This window comes from Numenius arquata, chromosome 9 (assembly GCF_964106895.1).
Source record: "Numenius arquata chromosome 9, bNumArq3.hap1.1, whole genome shotgun sequence".
NCBI classification, from domain to species: domain Eukaryota; kingdom Metazoa; phylum Chordata; class Aves; order Charadriiformes; family Scolopacidae; genus Numenius; species Numenius arquata.
Window position 1 is genome coordinate 36,974,481 of NC_133584.1, and position 15,232 is coordinate 36,989,712.

General features: G+C 43.9%; 1 protein-coding gene across 1 annotated transcript; it reads left to right on the forward strand.

Annotated features, from left to right (window-relative positions):
* The first annotated feature begins 7,720 nt into the window (after nt 1-7,720).
* GCM1 (glial cells missing transcription factor 1) lies at nt 7,721-14,928 on the forward strand. Its single transcript, XM_074153906.1, has 6 exons — nt 7,721-7,822; nt 9,224-9,476; nt 10,432-10,544; nt 11,519-11,647; nt 14,325-14,643; nt 14,801-14,928. Exons 1-6 carry the CDS (start codon nt 7,721-7,723, stop codon nt 14,926-14,928), a joined length of 1,044 nt encoding a protein of 347 aa, XP_074010007.1.
* The last annotated feature ends 304 nt before the right edge of the window (nt 14,929-15,232 follow it).

Consider the following 15,232-nt stretch of genomic DNA (forward strand, 5'->3'; position numbering starts at 1 on the left):
AATGTAGTCTATAGAAAGGGGAATGCAGTGTGCATATAGAATCATAGAATCGTCTAGGTTGGAAGAAACCCTTGGGATCATCGAGTCCAACCATCTACCCTACACTACAAAGTTCTCCCCTATACCATATCCCCCAAAACCACATCTAAACGGCTCTTAAACACATCCAGGGATGGTGACTCAACCACCTCCCTGGGCAGCCTGTTCCAATGCCCGACCACTCTTTCTGTGAAAAATTCTTTCCTAATGTTCAGTCTAAACCTACCCTGTTGGAGCTTGAAGCCATTCCCTCTCGTTCTGTCATTAATTACCTGTGTGAAGAGACCAGCACCAACCTCTCTACAGTGTCCTTTCAAGTAGTTGTAGAGAGTGATGAGGTCTCCCCTCAGCCTCCTCTTCCTCATACTAAACAGTCCCAGCATACTAAACAGATCCCATAGGATCACCACAGCAGCTGATCATAACAGAAAGAGTGGCTGTTCTGAAGTTAGGGCACGATTAACCGATAGGAATTTATTTTGGAATTACCTGCAGCTGAGGATGGATTCAGTAGATATGATACTCCACCTTACCCTGGAGAAAAGCAGAATATGCTGTCAGAGATACCAGAAATGAATCAGTTCCTACAACACGAGAATTAGAATGCATATTGCAACAACAGAGAGGGAACAAGAAAAACTATAATCATAGTGACATACCAAATTCCTGTTCTGAAGCAGATGGACATGAAAGACAACTAGTTTAGCAATTAAACATTCTTTAAATCACAAAAGGAAAGATTACAGAATTGCAAGGAAGAGGAAAGCACCACATTCAATAGCAAGTGTCAATCCATGAGATGAGATTTTGCATGCATGTGATGTTCATGCCAGGCAGAACAACAAAATTAAATGTATTTGCACCAGGTGCAAAGACAAGATGAGAAACTGAATGCCAGATCAAGAGACGACATGAGTGAATGCACCAGGCTATGAAGACTAGCAGATAAGAAAGCAGAATGGCCATAAACTAAAGCCATTTTTTAGATTACATTATAATACTGCCACTAAGATATTGCAATTTTTAAGCATAAGACCCACAAAAAGCATTCCAACTACAATTTTAAGTAATCCATAGAAGCCAGTGATTTCAACTAAAGCAAGTGAATTTGTGATCTGAGCGGAAAAAAAAAGAGGAAAGGTAGTTTATACAGTCAGCAAGATGCACAAGTTAAACCAAAATTTTATCCACACCTAAGTCCACCACAGCATCCCAATATTAATGCTGTTATGGGATGGGTTTGCATTTGTGGACTAGCTGCCATGAATTTTACCCCAGGAAGTAAATAGGATGTCTAGAACATCGCATGCTTTGCAAACTGTCTGATATGTTAAGAGAAAAAATTAGAGATCAATAAAGTGAATAAAAAGCTAGACTTCACTGCCAAAGCACTAGAGATCACAGCTTTAATAAAGAGCTACCGAGAAATAAAACATATATTTGCATACACTCAAACACCCCTAAGAGATGATGAAAAAGAGTTCAGGCCCCAAACCTTTCAATCAGAGCTATGTTCTTTGTGTGGCAGAGAAAGATACATTCCTAGCATTCAATGCTAAAACACTGGCATGGGGACAAAAAAAAAGGTCTTAATAATTTATTCATACTATCCTGCTCAATAATGTCATACAACTACCAGGCTATCGGCTGAGAGTGCCGCTTGGGAGCTAACCCACAAGTGGACAAATATCAGTTTCCTCAAGAAGAGGGACTGAGAGGCCTGGCAGAGATACTTACTGTGTGTGATACCAGTGTGTGAACATCAAGTTCATGTGGCAAATCACGCCTACAACCGCATCCTGGCTGGAAAGAGCCAGGGAGGTAAACAGAAAATGAAAACCGAGAAAATTGCAACTGACTGAGGTATCATTCAACTGACACAGAGGAAAAACTGAGATGTTTGCAAGGTGTTGAGTTAGAGCAGTTCAAGACATTAGAACCCCACCAGCTGGATTTTAGTCCGCTTAGTAAGTACAGTGGTCTGTGTGTGCATCTCTCTTCTGTGCAGTACCGGCAGACAATACCTAGCACCTCCCAAGCAGTGTGACAAAGCCGTCCTGAGACTCTGTACCCAGCAGTGACCTAACCCCATGAGGGCAAAAGTGATGCAAACTACATATTTGCAGCCTGACACAAAAAAAAGAGCCCATGACATTCATCAGTGTTTGAGCGCTGAGGTGAATTCTGTGCTAATCTGTCTGGTTTCTGATCTCTAGTGCAGACGTGTTTGTCTTATATGATGTGACCACTAGAGAACCCTGCAGAATATGTCATTTCAGACAGCTCTTCTAGAAAAAAAACGTCTGGAGAGGGGTAGGAAATTAAACTTTTCAATAAAAAAAATAAATTAAAAAGTGTTCAATGAATGTGACTGGAGGAGCAAAACCAAAACTACACTACCTACAGCTGACTTCTTATCCAGAGCAGTCCAGAATTCAGAAATATGGTAACTGAACAAAAATATGAGATCATCAGCTGGTTCTGATGTCAAGGGCATTAACAAGACCAGTTTCAAGAAAAGAATTACAGAGAAACAAATGACAAGCAAAACCAACCAAGGATTTAAAAATACTTCCCTCTCAAAATACGTCCATCTTTCTTTCAAAGAGCCAGACCACAGGGGAGAAGCTGTCCCTGTTGGATACTGACTGGTGAAGACAGCATAAGCATCTCAAACGATGTTGAATACAGAGACAGTCAACTTGAGGAAACATCAGGGCCATCTGGGAACAAAAGCTTGTCTCCAGAAAATGAGCGTCATCCCCAGTGCACTTTTGCAGAGGCCAAAACTGTCTTCTCATTACAAATGACATGTCTATTTGTAGTGAGTTTGTGCTCCACGTCTGGGAGTTTGATCACATTACTTCATCCTGATGCCACAGTCGATCAAATAGCGAGGCCGAACTGGAAGATAAAATTGTTATTTTTAAGTCTACAGAATGTATTCGGAAAAAAAAAAGAAAAAAGAAACAAAACCATGTGAGGCCAATCCAGAGAAATATCTCACAAGGAGTATCAGTAGCACCTCGGTATAACACAGCTGTCATCCAAACACGCGTGTTCCTTGGTTCCTGCGGTGCAGTTCATGAAACTCTGCAGTAATAGAAGGGGGACTGAAGAAAGACGAGAGGCTTGCAAAGACCGATGCCTGCAGTGGAAGGAGAGGCAGGAGAGCTCCCATCAGCAGGGAGAACCTTTTGGCCTCAGGGAAAATCATGAGCCTTGAAGGCCCAAAGGCAGCCGTGGAAGATAGAGCAACACACGCTGCTGGCAGGACAGGTATCTCAGCCCGTGTAAAGGGTCACCCGAGATCACCCGAGATCAGCTGAAGTTTGTCATCGCTGCAAGATGACACCAAAGAGAGAGAAAGGAAGACTGATGGGAGCACTGACACAAGCACCCTCTTCGTGTGGTGGTAAAACAATACAAGAAAGGAGCCTGATCTGGTGACCGCTCTGTCATAGCCGACATCCACTCGTTCCTGCCACCAGCTTCCGTCCTTCAGCAGAGCCCGGCAGCCAAAGACAGCGGTGGCCAAACCTCTGCTTTCCCCAGGCGCTGCCCTGCAGGGTTGCACAGCCCTCTCCAGAGCGGGAGCCTGAATGCAAGAAGCTTTTTAGGGCTCCAGGGCTTTTTCCAGTCCTTGTTCTCTTGTCATAGATGAGACAAGACATCTGTCTGTGGTTATGATCTGTAAGGCAGTCATTCCAGATAAGATCTTGCAGATTGTATGGAATTAATTTAACCTGTAGGCTCATGTAAATTAGTAATATACATAATCTCTTTTAAAAATTCATAATCCTTTTCCTAAGTGGTCAACACCAAGTACTTCTAAGGAAAATAGAAGAAACCTTCCTAAGCCTTGCTAGTTAAAAATTTCCTTAAGTCATAAAATATAAGGCTTAATATCTTTCTAAATGTATTATAACATTTCAGATGTTACACAGATGTAAGCATTAAATAGCAGATCTTCAAATATTATTTCTTTCCTATGGTTTTGATCTCTTTTTGAATCTTGCCTAGTGTTCAACCTTCATGACGTACTACAGCAATACTAATAGTAATGCTGTAGCACAAGAGTCTAAAGAAATTAGTGGGGCAAGGCTTGTAGGCAGAGGAAATAGCTCTCATTAGACAAACTGATACTAATTACATAGTGAATGAAAAATGCATTTCTTTGCCTTGCTCTTGAATTTGCCAGCTGTTTTCACTCTGTGCCCCTGGGTGGTTAAATAATGAGCACCCCCTCTTCACCGCTAGGTCATTTTAGGTCATTTTAATAGTGCCCTTGCTTATATGTCTCCTTTCTAGAGTGAACAATCCCAGCTTTTATGGATTTCCTGTGCCCCAAGCCCTTCTTCTTTCTGGGAAGGACTGGTCTTTTTGCACATATCATAAGTGAAAAATCAGTGATGGTCTGTGAATTAGTGGTGCCATAGTTTATCATGTGGCTCTTCACTGCAGTCTTTCTGTATTCCAACAGCCTGGTGGCTTTTTGTCTGACACCTCGTGTTTGTGGAACTGCCAATGGATCCCTCAGTCACTTCCGTGAGTTAATTGAGAGCAGTTCTCTAAGAGAGATAAGTACTTCTAAGCATGAATTATTTTGTCAGGGTGAAATATAAGTAAGTTCTTCTAAAGGATTAATTCAGATATATTTTTGCAATCTGTGCATTTTTTTTTTCTCAGATCATCAACAGATACATTAAACGTTGGACCAAAACCAGAACCTTGCTACAATCTACTGTTTATCTTCTGTATCCATGAGCATTTACAAGAAATAAGAAAACAAAACTAAACTAAAGGGCAGGAGAACTAGATTGTTTTCACCATTTTCCGAGCACAATGAATTGCACCCCATTCCAGTGCTAGAGGTGCTACTTACATCATTCCTTCTTAATATAATGATTCCCTTCTTTCTTACATGTATTTTTCCAAATCAAAATAATTTAGCATTGACATCTAAATTTTGACTTCTTATCTCAGAGGAGCAGAACAGTTTGTTCAGGGGAGGGGAAGGGAAGGGAAGGGAAGGGAAGGGAAGGGAAGGGAAGGGAAGGGAAGGGAAGGGAAGGGAAGGGAAGGGAAGGGAAGGGAAGGGAAGGGAAGGGAAGGGAAGGGAAGGGAAGGGAAGGGAAGGGAAGGGAAGGGAAGGGAAGGGAAGGGAAGGGAAGGGAAGGGAAGGGAAGGGAAGGGAAGGGAAGGGAAGGGAAGGGAAGGGAGGAGAGGAGAGGAGAGGAGAGGAGAGGAGAGGAGAGGAGAGGAGAGGAGAGGAGAGGAGAGGAGAGGAGAGGAGAGGAGAGGAGAGGAGAGGAGAGGAGAGGAGAGGAGAGGAGAGGAAAAAGAGAATATTTCAGACCTTACAATTTATAAAGCTGCTACACTTTACTAATAATTAAAGCTACACAAATAACAATCAGAAATTTAATATGCCACATCATCCTGTAGTTATTGCTCAAAGTTTTGGGTGCTATTTCAGCCTTTGTCTACAACTAGCTAAATATGTATGATTCTCTGTAACTTCATGTTTTGTGCGTATTATTATGAAATTATTTGTCTTTAACCTTTAAGGTCATTTAATTATTGTTTTATGTCTATCAATATAACATAAAAGAAGAAATATTCTGTTTTCTCTAATAAGAATGAAATTAAAAATCAATTCCTAGGCCATCTTATTTTGAAAAGATAAATTTTAAAAACAATGGGACTATCATTTTTAATAACGTAACAAATAATTTCATGTTTTGAACACACAGCAGTCAAGGGTCATTTGTTTAGCATATTCAACTCAGTTTTCCAGTGCAGCTCATATTTTCTTTGTCCTGACTTCACTATCTCCATCTTCACTGTAACACAGTACAAAAATATATGAAGGCCTGACCTTTCTTACAGCTGTTTGTATTTCTGAGCACTGACAGTCCCTTCTCCTCTGGTTTAACATCCTATTTGACCCTGTGACGGGTTAGTTGCCCTCCAAGAACCAGCCTCAGCTCAAATTCCCGAGTGCACTGTTGCTGACTACCAGGTAACCCTCTGTAGGGTCTTTTCCCATGGGGAATGCTCTGCCATAGACTTCTTTGTCCCCCACCGACACAGCCTGAGCCACCAAGTGGAGCTCTGACTGTGCTGCCAGAGCACTGTACAGCCAAATATCTCAAGTGCTCTGCCAATGTCTGCAAACTATTGCTTTAAAGTTGATACTATAACATGAGAAATTAAGGTCACAGGTATTTTATAAATGGGTAAACTAAGGACATGAAGTTTAAGGCACTTTCCAAGGGCTGTGCATATGCAGAGCCAGAAATAACAATAAAATAAATTATGTTTAATAAAGTCTATTAAATAGAATCATAGAATTATAGAATGGTTAGAGTTGGAAGGGACCTTAAAGATCATTGAGTTCCAGCCCCTCTGCCATGGGCAGGGACACCTCCACTAGAGCAGGTTGCTCAAAGCCCCATCCAGCCTGGCCTTGAACACCTCCAGGGATGGGGCATCCACAACTTCCCTGGGCAACCTGTTCCAGTGCCTCACCACCCTCACAGGAAAGAATTTCCTCCTGATATCTAATCTAAATCTCCACTCTTCCAATTTAAAACCATTACCCCTTGTCCTGTCACTACATTTCCTGACAGAGTCCCTCTCTGGCTCTCCTGTAGGGCTCCCTTCAGATATTGGAAGGCTGCTGTGAGGTCTCCCCAGAGCCTTCTCTTCTCCAGGAATCACATCAAGTAGATTTTACTTTTCCCACTAGTCAGTAGTCTTTAACAAATCCTTAATTGTCATAAATTACAGTGACCTTCCTGGAACCACTGAAACTTTCTCAATTTCCAGAAAGAAAAACTGGCCTGTTCATTTGCCAATTTGCCTTTTCTCTTCCTGACAAAGGAAACAAACCCCAAAACTTTTTCATGTGTGGGATCCCTGAGGATATGATGTTATTCTTGGCTAGTACTGAAATTCAGAGTACGGCAACCACCTGCTTTACAAGATTTCAGGCAAAAACTGTTGGTTTTAGCAAACATACCTTGATGGGTTTTTTTTATTTCGGTCTGCTGTTGAGATAGGGAAATGCTGCAAGCCCAGCCTCCTGTTCTACGCTTCCCTCATGCAATTGGTTAAGTTTCAGAGATGCCAACAATGTTTGAAATGGTTGAGCACCATTTCATCTGAAATGATGTAGCAGTCCCCTCTTGGTGCTCGCCTTTTTAATGTGCAGCGTGTGAAATATCTAATGGGGAAGCAGCGACTCGAGGAGCCCTTAGCAGCTGCCAAGCTGTTCAATCAGTTTGGCTCTGGAAATACTGAGCCAGTGTCAGATCAGATGTGCAAAGAGCCTGCGAGCAGAGTTACGTGACCATAAACTTGGTATGAGGGGAGACCAAGCAAAAGAAAACAGATGACAAAGGCACGATTTGCTTGCTGTTAACGATGCCTCTGTAACATCACAGGCAATCTCCAAGCTATATTTTCCACTGCATTGCAGGCTTGCAAAACTTTTAATGGAACAAGTTTTTCTGGCAGAAGAACATTGATTTTTATCTTTAATGAGCAGCCTCTCTATCATTTAGCTTCAGGAAAGAGCTTCCTGGTTGTAAACTGCCTGAGAGTGCTGACAGCCAGTCAACTTCAAAAGCAGCCAGGAGAAACTTTCTCACTAACTTTGGGAAGGAATTAGAAAATGCTGAAAGGTGCAGATGATGTCGTTATGGAGCAGGAGGACTCTGCTTCCCAATGTGGAGAAATGACAAGTTGGGATATCAATGACATCAAACTTCCCCAGGTATGTGCCTGCGTCTTGGAAATGTATCCAGTTCTGACCTGTCATCTCCACTTCACGGCTGATCTTAAATGCTTTCTCAGTTACCTACGCCTCATTGCCTTTGTTCTCTTTGCCACTTCAGGGTATGGAACACCGTGTTTTACTGAAAAGCTAGAAAATATTGAGCAAATATTGATGTTTCCGTGCATTTTTCCTTAAATGTATTGTTGGAAGAGCTGCTGATATATGAAAAATAGCCATGCTGCATATGTGTTGCCTTTCTAGTCTGCTGATGGATGAGATGCAGAGAAAAAAATTATCTCCTGCTGTGCGTGCTCAATGACAGATGTCCAGGACTTAGTTTTTTGCCCTGGGTAGTGCTTTATGAGGAGTGAGCACAGCACCCAGGACTGCCTTGCACCTCTGGGTGCTCAGCCTTGCTGCAGGTCGGGCTCCAGGTGAGCGGGCTGGCTTTCCACATGAAGGCAACTCTCCTTTCATGAGCACCTAGGAAAAGCTTGCTTTGTGCTTGCAGAGGTTTGCTGAGAGGCGGAACAGTGATATTTCCCCCCTTCCATCCTTTTCTAGTCCTCTTTTCTAAAAATTCCAACCATGCTCCCCGCTGAAAGCCCACAGCACCCTGCACACCAATGTCATTTCCCTGTCCCTCACCTCAGCACATTTGTGCCAGATTCCTCCTGCTGCGGTCCTTCAGCATCCAGCTCTGCCTTTCACCTCCCAGCCCTGCCTTCTTACCTGATCCCAGTCTCTTCCCTGCTATGCCGCTGCTGTTCACCCAAAGCCCCCATGGCCCAGCCCGCCTCCCTTACCTGCCCTCCACCCCAAGGTCACCTTCACCTGCATTTCAGCCTGGAGGCTTCCTCCACACCCTTCCCTACACGGTCTGATGCTTCCTGGGGGAGCACCGGAGTTTTTGTCTCCTCAGCTGCTGTTCTTGCTGCTGTAATGGCTCTCAGTGGCTGGGATCAGCATTTTCAAGGAAATTCCTACTAAGGTTTTGAACCCCTACAAAACCTTTTTCCCTCAAAACCATCAGCAGGTAATTTAGGTGCTTTACAGCTTACTGCATTTTGCTGTGTTGACTGTACCCACTGACGTGATGTGTGGTTGGTCCTTTGCTGTGGTTTTTTTTTTTTTTCCCAAATGAGCTGGACCTGTGGGTGAGTGAGAACAACTCCTGGCCAGGCTTTCCTGACGCTTCGGGGCTCACAGGGAGCCATGGGGAGCTATGGTTTTTCTGCCTTCTCCCCACTGATCCCTCCTGGCAGCCAGCATCACCTGTCGGGATGCTGGGGTCACCCAGGTTAGAGGACACCCAGCAGAGGACCAGGTCTGCTGGCCTCCTGCACAAGCTCTTCTCTTCTCCAGCCTAAAATGTGGTTTGCTTTGGTCTCTCCACAGGACATAAGACAGATAGACTGGTTTCAAGAATGGCCAGATTCCTACGTAAAACATATCTATAGCTCAGAGGATAAAAATGCTCAGAGGCATCACAGCAGCTGGGCAATGAGAAACACCAATAACCACAACTCTCGCATCTTAAAAAAGTCCTGCCTCGGGGTGGTGGTCTGCAGCAACGACTGCTCGACCTTGGATGGGAGGAAGATCTACCTAAGGCCAGCCATATGTGATAAAGCTAGGCAAAAACAACAGCGTGAGTATGAGGATGTCTGTTCATTATATGGCAGTTCATAAGCGAACACAACATAAGAGAAATCCAAGTAGAGGGCACCTTTTGGGTTATAAAACCTTCCCACTGCAATTCCTTACATTCAGATGCAACTCTTGATTTTGCAACAATGCATTTTACATTTCTTACCATCAGGAGAGGAGTTGTTTGCTCGTTTGTTCTCTTTTTGTTTTCTTTTTTTAATCTCTGTTTCTGATGGTTAGAGATTGATTCTCAGCCTTCTCAGGCCCACGAGTGAGGCTACTGAGAGAGCTGTGCAGCGCAGGCAGCTGCCTGCTGTGCTCTTCCTGCTGACCTGAGCGTTGGCTTCCTTATTGCATGGGCCCAAGAGTAACTCAGGAAAGCCTTGCGGGAAAGAAGTTACTTATAAACCGTGATGACTGGAAAATCGGCCTCGTAGTCATGTCATCAGAGCAAGACAATGCAAACGGAGAACATGAGCTGCACACATACTTTTAAGGAGACGATTTCAAACAATTGTTGATTGCTCAGTAGAGCTAGCACATACTGATTTCTGGATCTGATGAACATTTTGGCTACAGAAAGGTACTACTTAAGCACTCATAGAGGTCACAAAGATGTCCTCTAGAAAAATCAGACAAGAACACGTGACATTCCAGATACTGCCAAGAAGTTAAAAACAACTAAAACTGACCATGATAATAAATAATAAAATTATAATAAAGCTATGTTATAAATATTTTTGCCAGTTATATTTAATAATGGAACAGAATAAAGGCAATTATTAGTTTGCTTATATTGATTTTTGCTTACGTTTTAAAGGTTTTTGTGTAGTTTTTCCCAGTGTAGTTTCTGAGCCCCAAACCAGAAGTGGCAATCCACCACCAATGAACCGTTGTATCACATGGGATTCATTCAATCAGTGTACAGTAAATATTTCCCACCATCTTTGCTCCAGGGAAATGCTGTCCAAACTGCAGTGGACCCCTGCGGCTCCTTTCCTGCCGAGGCCATGGTGGTTACCCAGTTACCAACTTCTGGAGGCATGAAGGCCAATTCATATTTTTTCAGGTTTGTTAAAAAAATACCTTACATTATGCAAGTTAATTTTAAAGACTATTTTTTAAGACTGATTAAGGACATTTCTGTTCCAACAAATAAGGGTTATTGAATATGACATGGTCAAATGACTGTAAGGAGAAAAATTTTCACAATGAGTAGGCAAGGTCCTAAGTAACCTGATCTAACTCTGAAGTTAGTCCTGCCTGAGAAGGAGATTGAGCTAGACCTCCAGAGGTCCCTTCCAACCTAAATTAGCCTATGCTACTGTGATTTTACAGCATATTATATTTTTCATTTAGGATCCCATGAAAACCTGTTGATTTTGAAACACTTTGCCTCAGGTACATAGGAACCAATGAATCCTCAAAAAGTCAGAAATGCCATGTTATCTCAACCTCTTCTCCAAGGCATCAGGCATAAGCATGAATATATCTTAGAGCAGGAAATGGTTGTACCCAAGGGATTGTCTATGGAAAGTGCCACCTGTGCATTGTATGCAACTTATATATGGAAAAGAGTATATACAAGTGTTTAAACAATGGGCACTATTCCTGGAAGCTGTAGTCCTAGTTTAGTACCATAACCACTGAACTGTCTCCTGTTTCACTTATGTGCAGGTTAAATAAAATTAATTCTCCATGGAAGCTAATGGAAATTAATCTTCTGATAAACATTTCTAACGTGAGAAGAATGGAAATGACTGCAGGGACACTGTAGCTAGGCTGCAGAAGACTTTGTGGCTTCAGTGTGGGCTTAGTGTGGGGAGTCTCTTCTGCACATAAATGTGGGGCACTGGTTTTATGATTTCAGAGAATTTCTACCCCATCACACTTCATCTGAGATACGGTTATTATGTTAATAAGTCTTATTAAATACAAAGAATTAAATCAAGCCTCATGTGTGGTTTTGGCCTGTGCTACAAATTCTGCTCCCTTAAGATTAATAACAAGGTTTTTTCTAACTTTAACTTATCTTTTCTAAAGTCCAAAGGAGCTCATGACCATCCACGTCCAGAAACAAAACTAGAAGCAGAAGCACGAAGATCAATCCAAAAAGCACAGACAGCTTTTTCTCCGTCTTCTCCAAGATTAAAAAGAATCCGGGAGATTGAGGTAACTCTTATTATCGCTCAATGAAATTGTGGGGTCAGTGATCCATGGTTCAGGGCATGGTGGAAGCAATCCAGGCTTTGGGTCTGGGTGGGAGCAGGCTTTACATCTCCTCATCCTGCCTTCCCATGATCAGGTCAAGAAGGAGCAGGGCTGTCCTGAGCATCCTGCTCTGCACAGCACTGTCATCCACCGCTGTCTGGAGCCTCTCTGGGCCTGGTGACAGCAGGGGATTACATCTATACTGGTAAACAAAGCAGGGCCAGAGGGCAGGCTCATTCACATCACTATTCACATGGTCCCCGCCATGGATTTGGCCAGTGCTAACTTGTGCTCCCAGACAAAATGCCCTGGCACAGGTAGGGAGGACAACATGTGCCAGGGACCATTCCCTGGCAGGATTATGGACAAGATTGCATCGGGTTTGGGTCCCTCCACTGTACACAGCCAGCTTTGAACCCACATGTGCCCCTAGGTGCTGTCATGCTACAAGCCACCGGCAACAAGAATCTCAAGTTGATGCTGTGAAAAATAGCCCTTGGTGGGCTGCAACACAGCCCTTGCATCATTTCACTTCAGGTCCAGGGGTTTCCCAAGGCCAGGATGTCACCAATGACAGCCCTTGGCCTCATTTAGTTCAACAGCATGGACATAGCTTTAGGGCCGCAGCTCTATCTTTTTTTAAATGCAAAAGTTGCCTTTAAAAAAAATTCCTACAAGTTGTTTGTTAGTGCTGCTCCAGAATTTAAATTATTTACAAAGAAGTGTGGGAATAAAGTAATTAGATATTTAGTCTAATCAGTATTGGCATTGAAGGAGAATGTTAGAAGGTTCTAATTGGATTTAACTTATAGAATTCATTGCACCACCCCATGAGAAAATTGTAACAAATGAATGCTTGAAAACTGGAAAATACTTTTGGCAATAACTGAACTCAGGAGGAAGATTTGTGTATGTGTGTACACACACACACACACTGTATACTATTTTACTATAGAACACAATATATAACGTTACCTATATGATATGCCTATTATATACTGTGTATGGTATCTTGACAAAAAAACTTGTAATTAGAGAAGGCAAATCCAGAAACCCTTACTCCTTCTTCCTCCAGTCCCCCAACCATTACTTAAGAAAATCCAGTTACTTCAGTAACAACAGGCCTGGATCATTTTACTCACAAACTTAATGCCCATCAGGGAGAGAGAGATGGTCTCCTGCAGGGCGGCTGCTCCTGAGCAGGATTTGGCAACCAGCAAACCCTTAAGGGCTGTGAGGGCACCCTCAGGTGCAGAAGGCACTGCAGGATCCTTGGAGAGACAGCGAGAAGTCATGTTTTCTCCACACTGACATGTATCCCGAGGTCCTACACTGACATGGAGGAGGTGCTGCAGAAAAGCAAAGGCACCTTCCACGTCTGCTTATCTTCCCTGGGTTTTGCTAGGGTGGATAAGGCGAACGTGCATCCCCTCTGCATGGTGTGCTTCACTTGTTCTCTGGGTCTCCAGGAGGGCTTTGAAGGCAGAGAGTGCTTTAAAGGACTTCGTCTTTTCATGTACTAGAGGTGGTGCATCCTCCCCAGCCAGGTGACAAGTCGTACATAGGATACATTCTCTACAGCATCAGCAGGTCTTTAGCTGAAGGTAGGCTGGGTCCTACATCAGGTTGTTGGAATGTCTTCTCATGTTGAGTGGAGAACAGCTGCAAGGAGCTTTGCTACTCTGTCAGTCAGCAAAATCACTATAATTAAGTGGACACAAAAGTAGAATTACAAAGAAGAGAGACCTGTAAGTACTCATCAGAAATGATAGCACAGAATGAGTGTTCTGAAAGGAATTAAAGTTTGCAAAATTATAATCCAATAATTAGGGCAATTAAAGAAGTTGTGAAGTGTCTAGAACAAAAGACCCAGGAGAATTATTTTTATGTGCTGCTCCCTCCCTAATTAAATTTCTGTTTGTGGGGTAAAAAAATGTAAAGATAGGGAAAGTTATCAGTTAGAAACAGAAGCAGAGTCTTGAAAAGCTGAAGCATAATATTATTCTAGTGACAAGATGACTTCAAAACAATTAATTTTAAAAAATCATACTTAGCTTTTCCAAACTCCATAGGAAAAAAATTAATTCTGTGGTGCCAAATGTATTAGCATAATTTCATTTTCAGGTGCTTCTTCAGTATATGCTGGCAGGGCTGAGAATGCTGGATATAACAATTCTTTCAGTGTAAATCAGGCATTGGGCAAAAACTGGTGAAACAAACCTAGACCTGTGATCTGGGAGCCCTGTTTGGTTATCCCCTAGAGCCCACTGGCACTACCCTATAAGGAGGCTCTGCTATGGCGTCTGCTTCATTACCTGTATTAATTGAATGTGTTCGTGAGGGTCTCGAACAGGACGGTTTTTATTTCATAGAATCACAGAACCATAGAATGGTTAGAGTTGGAAGGGACCTTCAAGATCATCGAGTTCCAACCCCCCTGCCATGGGCAGGGACACCTCCCACTAGAGCAGGTTGCTCAAAGCCCCATCCAGCCTGGTCTTGAACACCTCCAGGGATGGGGCATCCACAGCTTCCCTGGGCAACCTCTTCCAGTGCCTCACCAACCTCACAGGAAAGAATTTCTTTCATGCTGCTGGACTACACCTTGTTTTACTAAACCATGCCTTGCTTTCCCAAGTCTCTGCCAGGTGCAACGCCGACGCAGGAGGCTTTGCCTTTGCTCCTTTCCAAGCCGGATGCTTACCTGCAGCCTGCTAATTTCAGGGGACATTTAAGCAAAAGCTCCCAGGAGCCGACACTGGGCAGCTCCTCTGGGCAGCCGCCATTCCCAAGGGCAGCTGGGGAGGACAGGGGCTCTGGAGAGGCGCTGACCTGGAGCAGGAGCCCATCCCTGGGGAGGACCTCCATGGCTGGGAGGTTTTGCCGCAGCCCTGCCATCCCACCCTGCGCAGCCCCTTCCCCCCGGCACTGCACCCACCCTGGCAGCCAGCACGTCCTGCCCGTGACAAAGGATGACCATGGCCCCTTCAGGCCTAACACTGGCCCTTTGGGGAATGGGTCCCCGCCGGCCTACAGTGGCAGCTGCCTCCCTCCGCCGACTTACCCTGTGCCTCAGGGCGGGCCTTGCCCCATGGCGAGCGGGGCACGCCACCACCAACAGCTCCCGGCACCTCCGAGGGGAAGCCAAGGAGAGGGGGGCGAGGGAAGGCGACATACGGCTCTCAGCTACTGCCAGGACGACAAGTTTTTTAACCTGTACCCGTTACGGTGACCAGGTTTAAACGTCCTCTCTCCTCGTCCCTCCTCTGGCAACGGGCCTAATTCTCCATCCCCGTTGTCATGTGGATGTGAAAGTGCTACCGTGCCAATTACCTCTTTAGCTCCTCTTGCAAGCCTCAGGAGGGGCTTTCATACCTGAAGACTCACCTTTGTTCTTTTTTTTTATTTTTACCTGTCGTATTTCCCCCCACTATTTCATTGATCTAATAAAAGGCATCAGCTCTTCGTACAGACTAACTCGCTGCCGTTCTGGTTTGGTAGCGTTTCAATCCCCTTGATACTCAGTTTGTTCAGGCCTGTGGGACT

Coding starts and splice junctions, on each gene's coding strand:
- GCM1 (XM_074153906.1), top strand. CDS start 7,721: ATGCTGAAAGGTGCAGATGATGTCGTTATGGAGCAGGAGGACTCTGCT. Junction 7,823..9,223: donor ATGACATCAAACTTCCCCAG/GTATGTGCCTGC, acceptor GTCTCTCCACAG/GACATAAGACAGATAGACTG. Junction 14,644..14,800: donor CCCTGGCAGCCAGCACGTCC/TGCCCGTGACAA, acceptor GGCACGCCACCA/CCAACAGCTCCCGGCACCTC.